Source organism: Oncorhynchus kisutch, unplaced genomic scaffold (genome assembly GCF_002021735.2).
Source record: "Oncorhynchus kisutch isolate 150728-3 unplaced genomic scaffold, Okis_V2 Okis03b-Okis08b_hom, whole genome shotgun sequence".
NCBI lineage: Eukaryota > Metazoa > Chordata > Actinopteri > Salmoniformes > Salmonidae > Oncorhynchus > Oncorhynchus kisutch.
The window spans coordinates 13,942,472-13,962,698 of record NW_022261980.1 but is presented as its reverse complement, the minus strand read 5'-3'; the positions used below and the strand labels follow the sequence as shown (position 1 = coordinate 13,962,698).

General features: G+C 45.4%; 1 protein-coding gene across 3 annotated transcripts in view; it reads right to left on the bottom strand.

The window, feature by feature from the left end:
* The window catches only part of LOC116359631 (tumor protein p53-inducible protein 11-like), an 89,739-nt gene that overhangs the window by 32,925 nt on the left and 36,587 nt on the right, over positions 1 to 20,227 (bottom strand). For all 3 annotated transcript variants that reach the window (XM_031812663.1, XM_031812661.1, XM_031812662.1), the window contains one exon: positions 1,669 to 1,727. In XM_031812663.1, the coding sequence (XP_031668523.1) occupies positions 1,669 to 1,727 (59 nt within the window). The remainder of the gene's footprint in view (positions 1 to 1,668; positions 1,728 to 20,227) is intronic.

The window sequence follows — 20,227 nt, the reverse complement described above, 5'->3', positions numbered from 1 at the left end:
CTAAAACTAAAATCCAGAAAATCACATTGTATGATTTTTAAGTAATTAATTTGCATTTTATTGCATGACATAAGTATTTGGTACAGAAATCTTAGTTTGTAATTACAGAGATCATACTTTTCCTGTAGTTCTTGACCAGGTTTGCACACACTGCAGCAGGGATTTTGGCCCCTTCCTCCATACAAACCTTCTCCAGATCCATCAGGTTTCGGGGCTGTCGCTGGGCAATATGGACTTTCAGCTCCCTCCAAAGATGTTCAATTGGGTTCAGGTCTGGAGACTGGCTGGGCCACTCCAGGACCTTAAGATGCTTATTTTCCACCATAATTTGCAAATAAATTCATTAAAAATCCTACAATGTGATTTTCTGGATTTTTTTCCCTAATTTTGTCAGTCATAGTTGAAGTGTACCTATGATGAAAATTACAGGCCTCTCATCTTTTTAAGTGGGAGAACTTGCACAATTAGTGGCTGACTAAATACTTTTTTGCCCCACTGTATGTAGTATGTGGCCCTTCAATTGGTTTCAAAAAGTCAATGTGGCCCTTGAGCCAAAAGGTTTGCCCACCCTGCCTTAGACTAAACCACTATACCACTTCATTACCTTAGACTAAACCACTATACCACTTCAATACCTTAGACTATACCACTTCATTACCTTAGACTAAACCACTATACCACTTCATTACCTTAGACTATACCACTTCAATACCTTAGACTATACCACTATACCACTTCAATACCTTAGACTATACCACTATACCACTTCAATACCTTAGACTATATCACTATACCACTTCATTACCTTAGACTATATCACTATACCACTTCATTACCTTAGACTATACCACTATACCACTTCAATACCTTAGACTATACCACTATACCACTTCAATACCTTAGACTATATCACTATACCACTTCATTACCTTAGACTATACCACTATACCACTATATTACCTTAGACTATACCACTATATTACCTTAGACTATATCACTATACCACTTCATTACCTTAGACTATATCACTATACCACTTCATTACCTTAGTCTAAGGTATTGAAGTGGTATAGTCTAAGGTAATGAAGTGGTATAGTGATATAGTCTAAGGTAATGAAGTGGTATAGTGATATAGTCTAAGGTAATATAGTGGTATAGTCTAAGGTAATATAGTGGTATAGTGGTATAGTCTAAGGTAATGAAGTGGTATAGTGATATAGTCTAAGGTATTGAAGTGGTATAGTCTATATCACTATACCACTTCATTACCTTAGACTATACCACTATATTACCTTAGACTATACCACTATATTACCTTAGACTAAACCACTATACCACTTCATTACCTTAGACTATACCACTATACCACTATACCACTTCATTACCTTAGACTATACCACTGTGATAAAACACACTTCATTACATTAGACTATAACACTATGATCAATACACTTCAGGGGGGCTGATCCTAGATCAGGAATCTTACTCTGAGATGTTTGTTATATACAATCTCTGGTCTTACCTGAGGCCTAATCACTACAGTAGATCAGGAATCTTACTCTGAGATGTTTGATACATACAATCTCTGTTCTGACCTGAGGACCAATGACTACAGTAGATCAGGAATCTTACTCTGAGATGTTTGTTATATACAATCTCCGGTCTTACCTGAGGCCTATTGGCTCTCGTACGCCAAACCTCATCTGATTTCCGAGCATCTGACTGATCTGTAAGATGAATAGAGAACACAATACATCTTGATTTAATAAACCATTTAACCATTCCACAAAACAAAGGGACTCATAAGCCCAACGTCAAGCACTTGGTGACAACTGTATCAGTTGAAAGTGCTATAGAAATATACACTGATAGATGGACTTGCCTTTAACACAGCAACAAACAGTAATCCTACTGTTATCTCTTCACTATTCAACATCCCTTTCAGCTCACGTCAACAGGGTGGAACCCCAGCTAGTAAGGGTCAGGGTTCAGCTGGAGAGACAGAGACAGTAACACAGACAGTAACAGAGACAGTAACACAGACAGTGTAACAGAGACAGTAACAGACACAGTAACAGACACAGTAACAGAGACAGTGTAACAGAGACAGTAACAGACGCAGTAACAGAGACAGTAACAGAGACAGTAACAGAGACAGTAACAGAGACAGTAACAGAGACAGTAACAGAGACAGTAACAGAGACAGTAACAGACACAGTAACAGAGACAGTGTAACAGAGACAGTAACAGACACAGTAACAGACACAGTAACAGACACAGTAACAGAGACAGTAACAGAGACAGAGTAACAGAGACAGTAACAGAGACAGTAACAGAGACAGTAACAGAGACAGAGTAACAGAGACAGTAACAGAGACAGTAACAGAGACAGTAACAGAGACAGAGTAACAGAGACAGTAACAGAGACAGAGTAACAGAGACAGTAACAGAGACAGTAACAGAGACAGTGACAGAGACAGTAACACAGACAGTAACAGAGACAGAGTAACAGAGACAGTGTAACAGACACAGTAACAGAGACAGTAACAGAGACAGTAACAGAGACAGTAACAGAGACAGTAACAGACACAGTAACAGAGACAGTAACAGAGACAGTAACAGAGACAGTAACAGAGACAGTAACAGAGACAGTAACAGAGACAGAGTAACAGAGACAGTGTAACAGACACAGTAACAGAGACAGTAACAGAGACAGTGTAACAGACACAGTAACAGAGACAGTGTAACAGACACAGTAACAGAGACAGTGTAACAGACACAGTAACAGACACAGTAACAGAGACAGTAACAGAGACAGTAACAGAGACAGAGTAACAGAGACAGTAACAGAGACAGTGTAACAGACACAGTAACAGACACAGTAACAGAGACAGTAACAGAGACAGTAACAGAGACAGAGTAACACAAACACAGACAGAGTAACAGGCAGAGTAACACAGGCAGGGTAACAGAGAAACACAGGCAGGGTAACACAGGCAGGGTAACAGAGTAACACAGGCAGAGTAACAGAGTAACACAGGCAGAGTAACAGAGAAACACAGGCAGGGTAACAGAGAAACACAGGCAGGGTAACACAGGCAGGGTAACAGAGTAACACAGGCAGAGTAACAGAGTAACACAGGCAGAGTAACAGAGAAACACAGGCAGGGTAACAGAGAAACACAGGCAGGGTAACAGAGAAACACAGGCAGGGTAACAGAGACAGAGTAACAGACAGAGTAACACAGACAGAGTAACAGACAGAGTAACAGAGAAACACAGGCAGAGTAACAGAGTAACACAGGCAGGGTAACAGAGAAACACAGGCAGGATAACAGAGAAACACAGGCAGGGTAACAGAGAAACACAGGCAGGGTAACAGAGAAACAGGCAGGGTAACACAGGCAGGGTAACACAGGCAGGGTAACAGAGAGAGTAACACAGACAGAGTAACAGAGTAACACAGGCAGAGTAACAGAGAAACACAGGCAGGGTAACAGAGAAACACAGGCAGGGTAACACAGGCAGGGTAACAGAGTAACACAGGCAGAGTAACAGAGAAACACAGGCAGGGTAACAGAGAAACACAGGTAGGGTAACAGAGACAGAGTAACAGACATAGTAACACAGACAGAGTAACACAGACAGAGTAACACAGGCAGAGTAACACAGACAGAGTAACACAGACAGAGGAACACAGGCAGAGTAACACAGGCAGAGTAACACAGGCAGAGAAACAGAGAAACACAGGCAGGGTAACACAGGCAGAGTAACACAGACAGAGTAACACAGGCAGAGTAACAGAGAAACACAGGCAGAGTAACAGAGAAACACAGGCAGAGTAACACAGGCAGAGTAACAGAGAAACACAGGCAGAGTAACAGAGAAACACAGGCAGAGAAACAGAGAAACACAGGCAGGGTAACAGAGACAGAGTAACAGAGAGAGTAACAGAGAAACACAGACAGAGTAACAGAGAGAGTAACAGAGAAACACAGAGTAACACAGACAGAGTAACACAGACAGAGTAACACAGGCAGAGTAACACAGGCAGAGTAACACAGGCAGAGTAACACAGGCAGAGTAACACAGGCAGAGTAACAGAGAGAGTAACAGAGAGAGTAACAGAGAAACACAGACAGAGTAACAGAGAGAGTAACAGAGAAACACAGAGTAACACAGACAGAGTAACACAGACAAAGAAACAGAGTAACAGAGAAACACAGACAGAGAAACAGAGAAACACAGACAGACAGAGAAACAGGCAGAGTAACAAGAGTAACAGAGAAACAGACACAGACAGAGAAACAGGCAGAGTAACAAAGAAACACAGGCAGAGTAACAAAGAAACACAGGCAGAGTAACACAGACAGTAAGAGAGACAGTAACAGAGTATTGGAACCAGGGACTGTAGTGATGCCTCTTGCACTGAGATGAGGTGCAGTGCCTTAGAAAGCTACCCCACTGGGGAGCCCAGGGTTCCCTCCATCCCTGATACAATCTAATATACCTGGTACAGGTCCCCTGCATCCCTGGTACAGGTCCCCTCCACCCCTGATACGATCTAATAGACCTGGTACAGGTCCCCTCCAACCATGATACAATCTAATATACCTGATACAGGTCCCCTCCAACCATGATACAGGTCCCCTCCAACCCTCGTACAGGTCCCCTCCAACCCTGGTACAATCTAATATACCTGATACAGGTCCCCTCCAACCCTGGTACAGGTCCCCTCCAACCCTGGTACAGGTCCCCTCCAACCCTGGTACAATCTAATATACCTGATACAGGTCCCCTCCAACCATGATACAGGTCCCCTCCAACCCTGGTACAGGTCCCCTCCAACCCTGGTACAGGTCCCCTCCAACCCTGGTACAATCTAATAGACCTGATACAGGTCCCCTCCAACCCTGGTACAATCTAATAGACCTGGTACAGGTCCCCTCCAACCATGATACAATCTAATAGACCTGGTACAGGTCCCCTCCACCCCTGATACAGGTCCCCTCCAACCCTGATACAGGTCCCCTCCAACCCTGATACAGGTCCCCTCCAACCCTGATACAATCTAATATACCTGATACAGGTCCCCTCCAACCCTGGTACAGGTCCCCTCCAACCCTGGTACAGGTCCCCTCCAACCCTGGTACAATCTAATAGACCTGATACAGGTCCCCTCCAACCCTGATAAAATCTAATAGACCTGGTACAGGTCCCCTCCACCCCTGATACAATCTAATAGACCTGGTACAGGTCCCCCCCACCCCTGGTACAATCTAATAGACCTGATACAGGTCCCCTCCACCCCTGATAAAATCTAATAGACCTGGTACAGGTCCCCCCCACCCCTGATACAGGTCCCCTCCAACCCTGATACAATCTAATATACCTGATACAGGTCCCCTCCAACCCTGGTACAATCTAATAGACCTGATACAGGTCCCCTCCAACCCTGGTACAATCTAATAGACCTGATACAGGTCCCCTCCAACCCTGATACAATCTAATAGACCTGGTACAGGTCCCCCCCACCCCTGGTACAATCTAATAGACCTGATACAGGTCCCCTCCACCCCTGATAAAATCTAATAGACCTGGTACAGGTCCCCCCCACCCCTGATACAATCTAATATACCTGGTACAGGTCCCCTCCATCCCTGATACAATCTAATAGACCTGGTACAGGTCCCCTCCACCCCTGATACAATCTAATAGACCTGATACAGGTCCCCTCCACCCCTGGTACAATCTAATAGACCTGATACAGGTCCCCTCCACCCCTGGTACAATCTAATATACCTGATACAGGTCCCCTCCACAATCTAATATACCTGATACAGGTCCCCTCCACCCCTGGTACAATCTAATATACCTGATACAGGTCCCCTCCACCCCTGGTACAATCTAATATACCTGATACAGGTCCCCTCCACCCCTGGTACAATCTAATATACCTGATACAGGTCCCCTCCACCCCTGGTACAATCTAATAGACCTGATACAGGTCCCCTCCACCCCTGGTACAATCTAATAGACCTGATACAGGTCCCCTCCAACCCTGGTACAATCTAATATACCTGATACAGGTCCCCTCCACCCCTGGTACAATCTAATATACCTGATACAGGTCCCCTCCAACCCTGGTACAATCTAATATACCTGATACAGGTCCCCTCCACCCCTGGTACAATCTAATATACCTGATACAGGTCCCCTCCACCCCTGGTACAATCTAATATACCTGATACAGGTCCCCTCCACCCCTGGTACAATCTAATATACCTGATACAGGTCCCCTCCACCCCTGGTACAATCTAATAGACCTGATACAGGTCCCCTCCACCCCTGGTACAATCTAATATACCTGATACAGGTCCCCTTCACCCCTGGTACAATCTAATAGACCTGATACAGGTCCCCTCCACCCCTGGTACAATCTAATAGACCTGGTACAGGAACTGGTTCTGCTCTACTAATAGACCTGGTACAGGTACTGGTTCTGCTCTACTAATAGACCTGGTACAGGTACTGGTTCTGCTCTACTAATAGACCTGGTACAGGTCCCCTCCACCCCTGGTACAATCTAATAGACCTGGTACAGGAACTGGTCTGCTCTACTAATAGACCTGGTACAGGTACTGGGTCTGCTCTACTAATAGACCTGGTACAGGAACTGGTCTGCTCTACTAATAGACCTGGTACAGGTACTGGGTCTGCTCTACTAATAGACCTGGTACAGGAACTGGTCTGCTCTACTAATATACCTGGTACAGGTACTGGGTCTGCTCTACTAATAGACCTGGTACAGGAACTGGTCTGCTCTACTAATAGACCTGGTACAGGAACTGGTCTGCTCTACTAATATACCTGGTACAGGAACTGGTCTGCTCTACTAATATACCTGGTACAGGTACTGGGTCTGCTCTACTAATAGACCTGGTACAGGTACTGGTCTGCTCTACTAATATACCTGGTACAGGAACTGGTCTGCTCTACTAATATACCTGGTACAGGTACTGGGTCTGCTCTACTAATAGACCTGGTACAGGAACTGGTCTGCTCTACTAATATACCTGGTACAGGTACTGGTTCTGCTCTACTAATATACCTGGTACAGGTACTGGTCTGCTCTACTAATAGACCTGGTACAGGTACTGGTCTGTTCTACTAATAGACCTGGTACAGGTACTGGTCTGCTCTACTAATAGACCTGGTACAGGTACTGGTCTGCTCTACTAATAGACCTGGTACAGGTACTGGTCTGCTCTACTAATAGACCTGGTACAGGTACTGGTCTGCTCTACTAATAGACCTGGTACAGGTACTGGTCTGCTCTACTAATAGACCTGGTACAGGTACTGGTCTGCTCTACTAATAGACCTGGTACAGGTACTGGTCTGCTCTACTAATAGACCTGGTACAGGTACTGGTCTGCTCTACTAATAGACCTGGTACAGGTACTGGTCTGCTCTACTAATAGACCTGGTACAGGTACTGGTCTGCTCTACTAATAGACCTGGTACAGGTACTGGTCTGCTCTACTAATAGACCTGGTACAGCTACTGGTCTGCTCTACTAATAGACCTGGTACAGGTACTGGTCTGCTCTACTAATAGACCTGGTACAGGTACTGGTCTGCTCTACTAATATACCTGGTACAGGAACTGGTCTGCTCTACTAATAGACCTGGTACAGGTACTGGTCTGCTCTACTAATATACCTGGTACAGGAACTGGTCTGCTCTACTAATAGACCTGGTACAGGAACTGGTCTGCTCTACTAATAGACCTGGTACAGGTACTGGTCTGCTCTACTAATAGACCTGGTACAGGAACTGGTCTGCTCTACTAATATACCTGGTACAGGTCCCCTCCACCCCTGGTACAATCTAATAGACCTGGTACAGGTACTGGTCTGCTCTACTAATAGACCTGGTACAGGAACTGGTCTGCTCTACTAATAGACCTGGTACAGGAACTGGTCTGCTCTACTAATAGACCTGGTACAGGTACTGGTCTGCTCTACTAATATACCTGGTACAGGAACTGGTCTGCTCTACTAATAGACCTGGTACAGGAACTGGTCTGCTCTACTAATAGACCTGGTACAGGAACTGGTCTGCTCTACTAATAGACCTGGTACAGGAACTGGTCTGCTCTACTAATAGACCTGGTACAGGTACTGGTCTGCTCTACTAATATACCTGGTACAGGAACTGGTCTGCTCTACTAATAGACCTGGTACAGGTACTGGTCTGCTCTACTAATAGACCTGGTACAGGAACTGGTTCTGCTCTACTAATAGACCTGGTACAGGTACTGGTCTGCTCTAGTAATAGACCTGGTACAGGTACTGGTCTGCTCTACTAATAGACCTGGTACAGGTACTGGTCTGCTCTACTAATAGACCTGGTACAGGAACTGGTCTGCTCTACTAATAGACCTGGTACAGGTACTGGTCTGCTCTACTAATAGACCTGGTACAGGTACTGGTCTGCGCTACTAATAGACCTGGTACAGGTACTGGTCTGCTCTACTAATAGACCTGGTACAGGAACTGGTCTGCTCTACTAATAGACCTGGTACAGGTACTTGTTCTGCTCTACTAATATTCCTGGTACAGGTACTGGTCTGCTCTACTAATAGACCTGGTACAGGTACTGGTTCTGCTCTACTAATAGACCTGGTACAGGTACTGGTCTGCTCTACTAATAGACCTGGTACAGGTACTGGTCTGCTCTACTAATAGACCTGGTACAGGTACTGGTCTGCTCTACTAATAGACCTGGTACAGGTACTGGTCTGCTCTACTAATAGACCTGGTACAGGTACTGGTCTGCTCTACTAATAGACCTGGTACAGGTACTGGGTCTGCTCTACTAATAGACCTGGTACAGGTACTGGGTCTGCTCTACTAATAGACCTGGTACAGTACAGGACTGGTCTGCTCTACTAATAGACCTGGTACAGGTACTGGTCTGCTCTACTAATAGACCTGGTACAGGTACTGGTCTGCTCTACTAATAGACCTGGTACAGGTACTGGTCTGCTCTACTAATAGACCTGGTACAGGAACTGGTCTGCTCTACTAATAGACCTGGTACAGGAACTGGTCTGCTCTACTAATAGACCTGGTACAGGAACTGGTCTGCTCTACTAATAGACCTGGTACAGGAACTGGTCTGCTCTACTAATAGACCTGGTACAGGTACTGGTCTGCTCTACTTATAGACCTGGTACAGGTACTGGTTCTGCTCTACTATATACCTGGTACAGGTACTGGTCTGCTCTACTAATATACCTGGTACAGGAACTGGTCTGCTCTACTAATATACCTGGTACAGGAACTGGTCTGCTCTACTAATATACCTGGTACAGGTACTGGTCTGCTCTACTAATATACCTGGTACAGGTACTGGTCTGCTCTACTAATAGACCTGGTACAGGTACTGGTCTGCTCTACTAATATACCTGGTACAGGTACTGGTCTGCCTCTACTAATAGACCTGGTACAGGTACTGGTCTGCTCTACTAATAGACCTGGTACAGGTACTGGTTCTGCTCTACTAATATACCTGGTACAGGAACTGGTCTGCTCTACTAATATACCTGGTACAGGTACTGGTCTGAACTACTAATATACCTGGTACAGGAACTGGTCTGCTCTACTAATATACCTGGTACAGGTACTGGTCTGCTCTACTAATAGACCTGGTACAGGTACTGGTCTGCTCTACTAATAGACCTGGTACAGGTACTGGTCTGCTCTACTAATATACCTGGTACAGGAACTGGTCTGCTCTACTAATAGACCTGGTACAGGAACTGGTCTGCTCTACTAATAGACCTGATACAGGTACTGGTCTGCTCTACTAATAGACCTGGTACAGGTACTGGGTCTGCTCTACTAATAGACCTGGTACAGGTACTGGGTCTGCTCTACTAATAGACCTGGTACAGGTACTGGGTCTGCTCTACTAATAGACCTGGTACAGGTACTGGTCTGCTCTACTAATAGACCTGGTACAGGAACTGGTCTGCTCTACTAATAGACCTGGTACAGGTACTGGTCTGCTCTACTAATAGACCTGGTACAGGTACTGGTCTGCTCTACTAATAGACCTGGTACAGGTACTGGTCTGCTCTACTAATAGACCTGGTACAGGAACTGGTCTGCTCTACTAATAGACCTGGTACAGGAACTGGTCTGCTCTACTAATAGACCTGGTACAGGAACTGGTCTGCTCTACTAATAGACCTGGTACAGGAACTGGTCTGCTCTACTAATAGACCTGGTACAGGAACTGGTCTGCTCTACTAATAGACCTGGTACAGGTACTGGTCTGCTCTACTAATAGACCTGGTACAGGTACTGGTTCTGCTCTACTAATATACCTGCTACAGGAACTGGTCTGCTCTACTAATATACCTGGTACAGGAACTGGTCTGCTCTACTAATATACCTGGTACAGGTACTGGTCTGCTCTACTAATATACCTGGTACAGGTACTGGTCTGCTCTACTAATAGACCTGGTACAGGTACTGGTCTGCTCTACTAATAGACCTGGTACAGGTACTGGTTCTGCTCTACTAATATACCTGGTACAGGAACTGGTCTGCTCTACTAATAGACCTGGTACAGGAACTGGTCTGCTCTACTAATAGACCTGGTACAGGTACTGGTCTGCTCTACTTATAGACCTGGTACAGGTACTGGTTCTGCTCTACTAATATACCTGGTACAGGAACTGGTCTGCTCTACTAATATACCTGGTACAGGAACTGGTCTGCTCTACTAATATACCTGGTACAGGAACTGGTCTGCTCTACTAATATACCTGGTACAGGTACTGGTCTGCTCTACTAATATACCTGGTACAGGTACTGGTCTGCTCTACTAATAGACCTGGTACAGGTACTGGTCTGCTCTACTAATATACCTGGTACAGGTACTGGTCTGCTCTACTAATAGACCTGGTACAGGTACTGGTCTGCTCTACTAATAGACCTGGTACAGGTACTGGTTCTGCTCTACTAATATACCTGGTACAGGAACTGGTCTGCTCTACTAATATACCTGGTACAGGTACTGGTCTGAACTACTAATATACCTGGTACAGGAACTGGTCTGCTCTACTAATATACCTGGTACAGGTACTGGTCTGCTCTACTAATAGACCTGGTACAGGTACTGGTCTGCTCTACTAATAGACCTGGTACAGGTACTGGTCTGCTCTACTAATATACCTGGTACAGGAACTGGTCTGCTCTACTAATAGACCTGGTACAGGAACTGGTCTGCTCTACTAATAGACCTGATACAGGTACTGGTCTGCTCTACTAATAGACCTGGTACAGGTACTGGGTCTGCTCTACTAATAGACCTGGTACAGGTACTGGGTCTGCTCTACTAATAGACCTGGTACAGGTACTGGGTCTGCTCTACTAATAGACCTGGTACAGGTACTGGGTCTGCTCTACTAATAGACCTGGTACAGGTACTGGTCTGCTCTACTAATAGACCTGGTACAGGAACTGGTCTGCTCTACTAATAGACCTGGTACAGGTACTGGTCTGCTCTACTAATAGACCTGGTACAGGTACTGGTCTGCTCTACTAATAGACCTGGTACAGGTACTGGTCTGCTCTACTAATAGACCTGGTACAGGAACTGGTCTGCTCTACTAATAGACCTGGTACAGGAACTGGTCTGCTCTACTAATAGACCTGGTACAGGAACTGGTCTGCTCTACTAATAGACCTGGTACAGGAACTGGTCTGCTCTACTAATAGACCTGGTACAGGAACTGGTCTGCTCTACTAATAGACCTGGTACAGGTACTGGTCTGCTCTACTAATAGACCTGGTACAGGTACTGGTTCTGCTCTACTAATATACCTGGTACAGGAACTGGTCTGCTCTACTAATATACCTGGTACAGGAACTGGTCTGCTCTACTAATATACCTGGTACAGGTACTGGTCTGCTCTACTAATATACCTGGTACAGGTACTGGTCTGCTCTACTAATAGACCTGGTACAGGTACTGGTCTGCTCTACTAATAGACCTGGTACAGGTACTGGTTCTGCTCTACTAATATACCTGGTACAGGTACTGGTTCTGCTCTACTAATATACATGGTACAGGAACTGGTCTGCTCTACTAATATACCTGGTACAGGTACTGGTCTGCTCTACTAATATACCTGGTACAGGAACTGGTCTGCTCTACTAATATACCTGGTACAGGTACTGGTCTGCTCTACTAATAGACCTGGTACAGGTACTGGTCTGCTCTACTAATAGACCTGGTACAGGTACTGGTCTGCTCTACTAATATACCTGGTACAGGAACTGGTCTGCTCTACTAATAGACCTGGTACAGGAACTGGTCTGCTCTACTAATAGACCTGGTACAGGTACTGGTCTGCTCTACTAATAGACCTGGTACAGGTACTGGTCTGCTCTACTAATAGACCTGGTACAGGTACTGGTCTGCTCTACTAATAGACCTGGTACAGGTACTGGTCTGCTCTACTAATATACCTGGTACAGGTACTGGTCTGCTCTACTAATAGACCTGGTACAGGTACTGGTCTGCTCTACTAATATACCTGGTACAGGTACTGGTCTGCTCTACTAATATACCTGGTACAGGTACTGGTCTGCTCTACTAATAGACCTGGTACAGGTACTGGTCTGCTCTACTAATATACCTGGTACAGGTACTGGTCTGCTCTACTAATATACCTGGTACAGGTACTGGTCTGCTCTACTAATATACCTGGTACAGGTACTGGTCTGCTCTACTAATAGACCTGGTACAGGAACTGGTCTGCTCTACTAATATACCTGGTACAGGTACTGGTCTGCTCTACTAATACACCTGGTACAGGTACTGGTCTGCTCTACTAATACACCTGGTACAGGTACTGGTCTGCTCTACTAATATACCTGGTACAGGTACTGGTCTGCTCTACTAATAGACCTGGTACAGGAACTGGTCTGCTCTACTAATATACCTGGTACAGGTACTGGTCTGCTCTACTAATACACCTGGTACAGGTACTGGTCTGCTCTACTAATACACCTGGTACAGGTACTGGTTCTGCTCTACCCTTTAATAGGCCCATCTGCAGTTGAAACAATAACAAAGTGCACTGTTTCAGTAAGAAGCTGAGGGACGGGGCTGGAGAAATGTACCTCCTCTCAAATTCGTAGACCGAGCTGTGGATGCAGGGACTAACCTGATCGTTTTAACCATGTTTAGAGTCTATACAGTGTTTGTTTACATTAACTCTGTCTACCAACATTGGAGTAAAACAAGCTTGTATTTTGGGTTGAACTTTGGGCTGATGAGGCACATATAAAAGTGATGTTCTTTTAAGAATCAATGGGTACATGTCATTCACAATGGGTACATGTCATTCACAATGGGTACATGTCATTCACAATGGGTACATGTCATTCACAATGGGTACATGTCATTCACAATGGGTACATGTCATTCACAATGGGTACATGTCATTCACAATGGGTACATGTCATTCACAATGGGTACATGTCATTCACAATGGGTACATGTCATTCACAATGGGCACATGTCATTCACAATGGGCACATGTCATTCACAATGGGTACATGTCATTCACAATGGGTACATGTCATTCACAATGGGTACATGTCATGCACAATGGGTACATGTCATTCACAATGGGTACATGTCATTCACAATGGGTACATGTCATTCACAATGGGTACATGTCATTCACAATGGGTACATGTCATTCACAATGGGCACATGTCATTCACAATGGGTACATGTCATTCACAATGGGTACATGTCATTCACAATGGGTACATGTCATTCACAATGGGTACATGTCATTCACAATGGGTACATGTCATTCACAATGGGTACATGTCATTCACAATGGGTACATGTCATTCACAATGGGTACATGGCATTCACAATGGGTACATGTCATTCACAATGGGTACGTGTCATTCACAATGGGTACATGTCATTCACAATGGGTACATGTCATTCACAATGGGTACATGTCATTCACAATGGGTACATGTCATTCACAATGGGTACATGTCATCCACAATGGGTACATGTCATTCACAATGGGTACATGTCATTCACAATGGGTACATGTCATTCACAATGGGTACATGTCATTCACAATGGGTACATGGCATTCACAATGGGTACATGTCATTCACAATGGGTACATGTCATTCACAATGGGTACATGTCATTCACAATGGGTACATGTCATTCACAATGGGTACATGTCATTCACAATGGGTACATGTCATTCACAATGGGTACATGTCATTCACAATGGGTACATGTCATTCACAATGGGTACATGTCATTCACAATGGGTACATGTCATTCACAATGGGCACATGTCATTCACAATGGCCACATGTCATTCACAATGGGCACATGTCATTCACAATGGGTACATGTCATTCACAATGGGTACATGTCATTCACAATGGGTACATGTCATTCACAATGGGCACATGTCATTCACAATGGGTACATGTCATTCACAATGGGTACATGTCATTCACAATGGGTACATGTCATTCACAACGGGTACATGTCATTCACAATGGGTACATGTCATTCACAATGGGTACATGGCATTCACAATGGGTACATGGCATTCACAATGGGCACATGTCATTCACAATGGGTACATGTCATTCACAATGGGTACATGTCATTCACAATGGGTACATGTCATTCACAATGGGTACATGTCATTCACAATGGGTACATGTCATTCACAATGGGTACATGTCATTCACAATGGGTACATGTCATTCACAATGGGTACATGCCATTCACAATGGGTACATGGCATTCACAATGGGTACATGGCATTCACAATGGGCACATGTCATTCACAATGGGCACATGTCATTCACAATGGGTACATGTCATTCACAATGGGTACATGTCATTCACAATGGGTACATGTCATTCACAATGGGTACATGTCATTCACAATGGGTACATGTCATTCACAATGGGTACATGTCATTCACAATGGGTACATGTCATTCACAATGGGCACATGTCATTAATGTATAAGTTCACAATGGATGTAGCAACACTATTGAAAGTCAGGTCCAAAACCCCCAGCATGCATCTCTATCTGACTAGGATAAATCACTTCTTTAGTCAATCTTCTCCTCCCGTTTCCTCCATAATGTTTATTTCCAGATTTGGTGCCTGATATAACAGGGATATCAGAGTATTTCTCAAGAGCCACGTGAGGAGATTCAGACACAGTAGACGGAGGGATCCAGGATTGACGTGATATCCTCACAATAGGTTGTGAGGCTGAGAGAGAAAATAGTGAACAGGAAGTGGCACAAACAGTAAAAAAAAAATATATAAAACTCAGAGCTGTTTAGCTTTGTGGACATGTTCACACACCCGTTAAGATATTTATTTACAATGAGGTTTGCAGCAGAGTATAATAACAGATTTGTTTTATTTAATGTAAACGTTTATTTAACGAGGCAAGTCAGTTAAAGAACAACTTATTATGTAGAATGACGGCCTACACCCGGCCAAACACTGGACGACGCTGGGACAATTGTGTGCAGACCCTATGGGACTCTCAATCTCGGCCCGGTTGTGATACAGCCTTGGGACTTGGAAGGGTGAGAAAATGAAATAGTGTGTGTTGAAAAGGGCCCCATCTCTCACAAAATAGAAGGAAACACAATAGGTTTTGGCCTGAAATAAGAGCCAAGAACATCTCCAGCTCTCAGACCGAGAGAAGAACTACAGCATGTCAAAAACCATGTGATTCCTTCTGTCAATGTAACCAATTCCCCAAAGTCAAATACATGTATTGTAGGCCTATCTGGGTGACTAAATATATTCCAGGTCTATCTGGGTGACTAAATACATTCCAGGTCTATCTGGGTGACTAAATATATTCCAGGCCTATCTGGGTGACTAAATACATTCCAGGTCTATCTGGGTGACTAAATACATTCCAGGTCTATCTGGGTGACTAAATATATTCCAGGCCTATCTGGGTGACTGAATGTATTGTAGGTCTATCTGGGTGACTGAATGTATTGTAGGTCTATCTGGGTGACTGAATGTATTGTAGGTCTATCTGGGTGACTGAATGTATTGTAGGTCTATCTGGGTGACAATGTATTGTAGGCCTATCTGGGTGACAATGTATTGTAGGCCTATCTGGGTGACTGAATGTATTGTAGACCTATCTGGGGGACTGAATATATTGTAGGCCTATCTGGGTGACTGAATGTATTGTAGAGGCCTATCTGGGTGACTGAATGTATTGTAGGCCTATCTGGGTGACTGAATGTATTGTAGGCCTATCGGGGTGACTGAATGTATTGTAGGCCTATCTGGGTGACAATGTATTGTAGGTCTATCTGGGTGACTGAATGTATTGTAGGCCTATGTGGGTGACTGAATACATTATTGTAGGTCTATCTGGGTGACAATGTATTGTAGGTCTATCTGGGTGACTGAATACATTATTGTAGGTCTATCTGGGTGACTAAATATATTCCAGGCCTATCTGGGTGACTAAATATATTCCAGGCCTATCTGGGTGACTAAATATATTCCAGGCCTATCTGGGTGACTAAATATATTCCAGGCCTATCTGGGTGACTGAATATATTGTAGGTCTATCTGGGTGACTGAATGTATTGTAGGCCTATCTGGGTGACTGAATGTATTGTAGGCCTATCTGGGTGACTAAATATATTCCAGGCCTATCTGGGTGACTGAATATATTGTAGGTCTATCTGGGTGACTGAATGTATTGTAGGCCTATGTGGGTGACTAAATATATTCCAGGCATATCTGGGTGACTGAATATATTGTAGGCCTATCTGGGTGACTGAATGTATTGTAGGCCTATCTGGGTGACTGAATGTATTGTAGGCCTATCTGGGTGACAGAATGTACTGTAGGCCTATCTGGGTGACTGAATATATTATTGTAGGCCTATCTGGGTGACTGAATATATTGTAGGCCTATCTGGGTGACTAAATATATTATTGTAGGCCTATCTGGGTGACTAAATATATCATTGTAGGCCTATCTGGGTGACTAAATATATCATTGTAGGCCTATCTGGGTGACTGAATGTACTGTAGACCTTTCTGGGTGACTGAATGTATTGTAGGCCTTTCTGGGTGACTGAATATATTGTAGGCCTATCTGGGGGACTGAATGTACTGTAGACCTGTCTGGGGGACTGAATGTACTGTAGACCTGTCTGGGGGACTGAATGTACTGTAGACCTGTCTGGGGGACTGATTGTACTGTAGGCCTATCTGGGGGACTGAATGTATTGTAGACCTATCTGGGGGACTGAATATATTGTAGGCCTATCTGGGTGACTGAATGTATTGTAGGCCTATCTGGGTGACTGAATGTATTGTAGAGGCCTATCTGGGTGACTGAATGGATTGTAGAGGCCTATCTGGGTGACTGAATGTATTGTAGGCCTATCTGGGTGACTGAATGTATTGTAGGCCTATCGGGGTGACTGATGGATTCTGACAAGTGAAACAGACTGTCTGGAAAACAACATCACATCTTCAGCCCGTATGATTGAGAGCAGAGAGTTGACTGTGACAGGCAACATGGTTGCCTTGGCTACCTGGGTCTTTAACACTCAGGGTTCTATGTTCCTCTGGAGTGAAGGAGGCACACGTGGTCAAGCGCACGTTAGTTTGCAATTTCATTGTGTAAAAAAACTGCCGCACTTGCATTTTCCAGCCTTTACCTCAGGTTGGGAAATCCATCTGTCTAATATCAGCTTCTGCTGAGGTGGGACAGGTACAAATATGAGATATCTCCTAAAGATATATATATATATATATATAGACACCAGTCTTAACATCAACAGTGAAGAGACGACTCTGGGATGGCTGGCCTTCTAGGCAGAGTTCCTCTGTCCAGTCTCAACGTCAACAGTGAAGAGACGACTCTGGGATGGCTGGCCTTCTAGGCAGAGTTCCTCTGTCCAGTCTTAACATCAACAGTGAAGAGACGACTCTGGGATGGCTGGCCTTCTAGGCAGAGTTCCTCTGTCCAGTCTTAACGTCAACAGTGAAGAGACGACTCTGGGATGGCTGGCCTTCTAGGCAGAGTTCCTCTGTCCAGTCTTAACATCAACAGTGAAGAGACGACTCTGGGATGGCTGGCCTTCTAGGCAGAGTTCCTCTGTCCAGTCTTAACGTCAACAGTGAAGAGACGACTCTGGGATGGCTGGCCTTCTAGGCAGAGTTCCTCTGTCCAGTCTCAACGTCAACAGTGAAGAGACGACTCTGGGATGGCTGGCCTTCTAGGCAGAGTTCCTCTGTCCAGTCTTAACGTCAACAGTGAAGAGACGACTCAGGGATGTTGGCCTTCTAGGCAGAGTTCCTCTGTCCAGTCTCAACGTCAACAGTGAAGAGACGACTCAGGGATGTTGGCCTTCTAGGCAGAGTTCCTCTGTCCAGTCTCAACGTCAACAGTGAAGAGACGACTCAGGGATGTTGGCCTTCTAGGCAGAGTTCCTCTGTCCAGTCTTAACGTCAACAGTGAAGAGACGACTCAGGGATGTTGGCCTTCTAGGCAGAGTTCCTCTGTCCAGTCTCAACGTCAACAGTGAAGAGGTGACTCCAGGATGCTGGCCTTCTAGGCAGAGTTCCTCTGTCCAGTCTCAACGTCAACAGTGAAGAGGTGACTCCAGGATGCTGGCCTTCTAGGCAGAGTTCCTCTGTCCAGTCTCAACGTCAACAGTGAAGAGGTGACTCCAGGATGCTGGCCTTCTAGGCAGAGTTCCTCTGTCCAGTCTCAACGTCAACAGTGAAGAGGTGACTCCAGGATGCTGGCCTTCTAGGCAGAGTTCCTCTGTCCAGTCTCAACGTCAACAGTGAAGAGGTGACTCCAGGATGCTGGCCTTCTAGGCAGAGTTCCTCTGTCCAGTCTCAACGTCAACAGTGAAGAGGTGACTCCAGGATGCTGGCCTTCTAGGCAGAGTTCCTCTGTCCAGTCTCAACGTCAACAGTGAAGAGGCGACTCCGGGATGCTGGCCTTCTAGGCAGAGTTCCTCTGTCCAGTCTCAACGTCAACAGTGAAGAGGTGACTCCAGGATGCTGGCCTTCTAGGCAGAGTTCCTCTGTCCAGTCTCAACGTCAACAGTGAAGAGGCGACTCCAGGATGCTGGCCTTCTAGGCAGAGTTCCTCTGTCCAGTCTCAACGTCAACAGTGAAGAGGAGACTCTGGGATGCTGGCCTTCTAGGCAGAGTTCCTCTGTCCAGTCTCAACGTCAACAGTGAAGAGGAGACTCTGGGATGCTGGCCTTCTAGGCAGAGTTCCTCTGTCCAGTCTCAACGTCAACAGTGAAGAGGCGACTCCGGGATGCTGGCCTTCTAGGCAGAGTTCCTCTGTCCAGTCTCAACGTCAACAGTGAAGAGGCGACTCTGGGATGCTGGCCTTCTAGGCAGAGTTCCTCTGTCCAGTCTTAACATCAACAGTGAAGAGACGACTCTGGGATGGCTGGCCTTCTAGGCAGAGTTCCTCTGTCCAGTCTTAACGTCAACAGTGAAGAGACGACTCTGGGATGGCTGGCCTTCTAGGCAGAGTTCCTCTGTCCAGTCTTAACATCAACAGTGAAGAGACGACTCTGGGATGGCTGGCCTTCTAGGCAGAGTTCCTCTGTCCAGTCTTAACGTCAACAGTGAAGAGACGACTCTGGGATGGCTGGCCTTCTAGGCAGAGTTCCTCTGTCCAGTCTCAACGTCAACAGTGAAGAGACGACTCTGGGATGGCTGGCCTTCTAGGCAGAGTTCCTCTGTCCAGTCTTAACGTCAACAGTGAAGAGACGACTCAGGGATGTTGGCCTTCTAGGCAGAGTTCCTCTGTCCAGTCTCAACGTCAACAGTGAAGAGACGACTCAGGGATGTTGGCCTTCTAGGCAGAGTTCCTCTGTCCAGTCTTAACGTCAACAGTGAAGAGACGACTCAGGGATGTTGGCCTTCTAGGCAGAGTTCCTCTGTCCAGTCTCAACGTCAACAGTGAAGAGGTGACTCCAGGATGCTGGCCTTCTAGGCAGAGTTCCTCTGTCCAGTCTCAACGTCAACAGTGAAGAGGTGACTCCAGGATGCTGGCCTTCTAGGCAGAGTTCCTCTGTCCAGTCTCAAC